Genomic DNA, 4,698 nt, shown 5'->3' with positions numbered 1-4,698 from the left:
TTGGAACTGACAAATTGCCACAACCTTACAATGAGAAATACGATGAGAATCACTCAAAACAACAATCAAGCATTATTAAGTGTTTGGTCTCCCCAAAACATCCAGAGTTCGATTTGCAGTTCTGCAGTTATGTCAAGCCCTTTGTATGCTAATACATTTAAGTTATTTTGGACATTTTGTTTTACAATGGCTTTGATACATAAGCAGCATATGTGGACAACATAACATAAAGCACTGCGCGGCTGTATGTGAGGCTCGAACTCACTAGTTATGTCTATATCTCTGCTACTCAAATAGAAAGTAACATTGTACGCGAGAGTCGTATGAAGTTGTCTCCCTTGTCTAGTCCAGCGCCATATAAGGGATCGTGTATGTTCGGTTTGAGAGCGACAATGGATACGTCAAGGCGAATATTGTATGTTGGACGCTCATATCTTGATATGGTCAACGTTGTAAAGAGTTATCCAAAGGAGGATACCGATCAAAGGCGAGTATTACAGCGGTAATGCAATTGGTCAAGTCGACATGCACTTACAGTTTCATCAGCGAGTGAACCCGCAATATTCCAAATTATCACAGTTTTTCTCGGCGTGTCTGCGGTGATCTGTTTATAATAATTCTGTTAAACATCCTGCATCCATGGGACGATGGGTAATCCTTGCATTCCTAATTTTTTCTACACTTGACAACGACAGTTAGTTTTATGAGCACGGGGTGGGGTGGGTGGGGGGGGAGGGGAGATAACTGCGTACGAGTCAGACAATAGTGGCAAACATGAACGGATAATGCATTCTTTTTATATTTAAAAAAATATTTTTATAGTTTGTGGGTAACTGAAACGTGCATTTCGATTTCTGATACAAGTATTCATAAAAATCACACTTGGTGAAGTAGTTCTTATACTTGCTGATATTTTGTTATTAGTTAAAGGTCACATGCAACGTAAAACACAACTTTGCAGATTCTGATACCTTTCGGTATGGACTTACCGAAACAAATCGTCAAAAATGCAAATTCAACTCATAAAGTTGAAAAATACCGCGATGAAAAAAACCGCGCGAAATCGGAGTTCAAACGTTTCACTAATTTTCCCCAGACTTTTCTGGGGAAAACGGGTTTCAACAGCTGGGATGCACTCATAGCACGTGCGCAGTGAAATAGGTTCGCGCAGCTTGGAAGCGGGTTGTCCGGTGAATACTCGGTGAAGGCTTTGGTGTGAGCTATTTTTCTAATGTTTTGTTGATATCTCACAGGCGCGAGCTTTTTATATGTTATGACAGTAAATTAACTGTTTATATAATTTCATTTGTCTATTTCACCACACGTTCTTCTTACCGAGTCACTTTCTCAGTTCGATACTTAAAAGCAATGTCATTATTTAGCGTTGACAGAATTTCTAACTGTGATATAGATATGTCGTTGTCACAGACAAAACTCAATGTCTTGTTTTATTGACACCTGTGTGTCTGCCTGCCTGTCTGCTAATGACAATATTCAATACACAACTGCTATCACTGACCACATGCAATTTGAACTTAACACCAATCAGGCTATACACCATAAACAAAATGCATTGATTTATGGCCCGAGTTCGGTCTCTTTCACATTATGTAATTACACAGACAGGCAGGTGTGATACTTGATTACATGACATGTTATGATGTCTGTTGGTTGTAAAATGTTATACACAAAAAATGAGCATGTATTTACAAAACCCAACATCTCCATATATACACACACAATAAGCCGTGAGGGCATCTGCAAATGAACCAGCCGTTACACTTGAGTGTACACCCACCCGCTCTGACTGGGTTCGGTATCCCGGCTGCTTCGTTTCTTGGGAAGTAAACCCAAGTACACAATACTGCACTTTTGATTTGCGATTGTACGCTTATAATTTTGTTTATATGTTTTTTCATAACCAGCAATGTATATTATATGTCATGAATAAGTGATAATTGTGTTTTAATTATGTTTGATTTTTTGGTTGCATGTGACCTTTAAGTACAAAATATTTAAAGCCAGAAATGCACGACATTTATTGGGAAGTATACCGCAATAATGAGAGTGAATCTATGTGCCGGTTCAACACAATCGAGAACGCGGGACCTAGTATCGACCTGAATAGGCCCTGCGCTCATTTAGTATGTTATGATATCAGTCGTTTATCAATTTCAGCATGTATGGGAGGTAATCATATAATGGTTAAAAAAACACACGGTCGTTTTAAGGTGAAAAAATCGGACATTAATTAAGTTAAAACAATATTGTTCATATTGTTTTAAAACAGTGTTGATAAGATATTGCAGAGAACTTGATTTAATTCAGCTCGACGTGGCGCCGTGTTTTCTGATAATAGGCAACCTTGATCCAAATGTCCTCGAGCGATGTAATCAGTGTGCGATACCTCTCTTTGTAAACATTTATTTGAAACAGATCTAAGCATATATACTAGGCCAAGATACTGATTTCAGTTTCAACTTGATTATCAATTGCTATTATTTTCCTTTTTCTGTTATATATTCGTATTGTAATTCGTATAAAGTTGAACGATCGATGTCGTTCATACCGGCTCGTCGGTTGAAATATATGGAGGCTTTATTGTAAATACATGACCCCGTCATATTCAAATAGTTTACGACCTATTTCAAAACCCCTTCTATTGATCCATACCTAATATTTCATTAATTATTCTGAATTTCACAGCCCCCTTTCTAATTATGTCTAAAAACATGTACAGGTATGTGGACTTTTATATACATTTATTGTGCATTTGTGTTATAACAGCAGTAGTGATAATTGGAAGAAATGGCGTTCTATTTAACCTGAAATCCCGCATCTCTCATTGTCCAACATTGACGCTGTGAAGAAGTTGCATAAAGTATTTTCTTGTGAAAAGCTAAAGTGAGTTTTTATATTTTCACGCCGCTTTTGGCAATATTCCAGCAATATCACGTCGGGGGACACAAGAAGTGGGCTTCACACATTGTGCCCATGTGGGAACTTAACAGCTAGAAATAACCATGATAACTGGTTAAGCGCGTGTGTAGTTATTAGTTACCATTGCCAAACAGATAACAGTTGCAGTGGTGATTTTATTTTGACAGTTTTTCAACAGCTACTTTACAGGGTAAGATTTGTACCTATTCAGCACAAGGTCATTTCTTCTTCCCTTCTTCCTCAAGGACACATGTCGTTGTTAAGGAGTGTGATGAAGATAGCTATTCTTCGCAATAGAAGTGATCTACTTGGCTAGATGTCACCCTGACTGGGTGACCTCGACTCTTGTGCCAAGGTGGCAAGAGGCCAAGGTGCATGTGTGTGGGTTGTGTTATATGTACTAGGTATGTGTATGGTTTGGTGAGGTGTGTATGTATGTTGGGTAGAAGTGTGTGCAGGTAAAGGTGTACGATAGTATGAGCACATGTATGTGCGCCAGTGTCTGGTCCATTTAGACAACATGCGCATTATGACCAAAACAAATAACAACAAAAACAAACTATATATATACACAAAGGACTTAGTTAAGCACCCCCTAACATATCTCACCATTGAATGAGCCCCAATTGTAACCCTTTGGATCATATCTGGGACATGACTGGTCGTCATGTGCAGCAAAAGGATCCTCCTGTACAGAACCTGGTCCAATTGGAAGCTGCATTACACGAGGAATGGCGTAGACTGCCCATTCAGAGGATCAGGAGACTGACAGGGGACGAGGAGGGTGCGGGCTGTCATACAGTCACATGGGACTTACACCCGGAATTGGCCTTGAATCGTGTAAGACACGCAAAATGACATTTTGAATGTTCACACTCACCAATAAATTCAACATTAAACATTCCAGGGCCACTTGTACAGACATGGTTTTGTATGAAAATCAGTGTTTCTTTAAATTGAGCAATTATCATCATAAAACCAACATGGATTCCAATCATTTTGTCGTTTGTTATGAGTCTACGGATCATGCGGGTCGGAAAAGGTCATGTTTTCCATCGTGGTCACCACGAGAAGTTTTATGTACGTGTTGAAAACCTATCATTGCAAAAATGCAGGGGGTGCTTAATTAAGTTCTTGGTGTATAATTATCAGTAGACATGATCTTATTCGAATGAGTGTGGTGGACTTTAAGCCGCTTTTAGTAATATTCCAGCAATATCAAAGCACGGGGCACCAGAAATAGATTATACCCATTTGGGGGTTCGATCCCCCATGTCGATTAGGTGCCTGACTCTGAGAGTGTGGGTTCGAATCCCGGATGGGACTTTACCTAACAAACGTACTAGAATCGGTACTTTACTGAGAAAGTTGGTGAGTTGAGTTTTACGCCGCACTCAGCAATATTCCAGCCATATGGCGGCGGTCTGTAAATAATCGAGTTTGGACCAGACAATCCAGTGATCAACATCATGAGCATCGATCTGCGCAATTACTGAGAAAGTGTAATCCCAAATATATCATGTTACACTTGACCTCTTTCTAAATGGTATTGTGTAGTCACTGGTTATTAATGACTGCAACAACAACTGAAAGTAGTGGATAACCTTTGTGTCGCTATTTGGAATGTGTACATTTCAGGTGCACAGACTATTACTGGCGGCGAGGAGGTAACGCGTCTAACAGTGCTACTGTCATCATAATTCTAGGACTGCAGGCGGAATATCTTGGGGTGTTTGCAGACGACTATGAAGCGAGGTA

General features: G+C 39.5%; 1 protein-coding gene across 1 annotated transcript in view; it reads left to right on the top strand.

The window, feature by feature from the left end:
• The first annotated feature begins 367 nt into the window (after positions 1 to 367).
• Positions 368 to 4,698, top strand: part of LOC124274242 (ketohexokinase-like) — a 7,069-nt gene continuing 2,738 nt past the window's right edge. Inside the window, exons 1-2 of the mRNA XM_046709585.1 lie at positions 368 to 487; positions 4,579 to 4,695. Coding sequence (XP_046565541.1) covers positions 372 to 487; positions 4,579 to 4,695 — 233 coding nt within the window. The 5' untranslated portion in view covers positions 368 to 371. The remainder of the gene's footprint in view (positions 488 to 4,578; positions 4,696 to 4,698) is intronic.

The sequence above is a fragment of the Haliotis rubra genome, unplaced genomic scaffold (genome assembly GCF_003918875.1).
Source record: "Haliotis rubra isolate DU_JTF1 unplaced genomic scaffold, ASM391887v1 Scf189, whole genome shotgun sequence".
Lineage (NCBI taxonomy): Eukaryota > Metazoa > Mollusca > Gastropoda > Lepetellida > Haliotidae > Haliotis > Haliotis rubra.
This window is presented reverse-complemented; position numbering and strand designations above follow the sequence as displayed.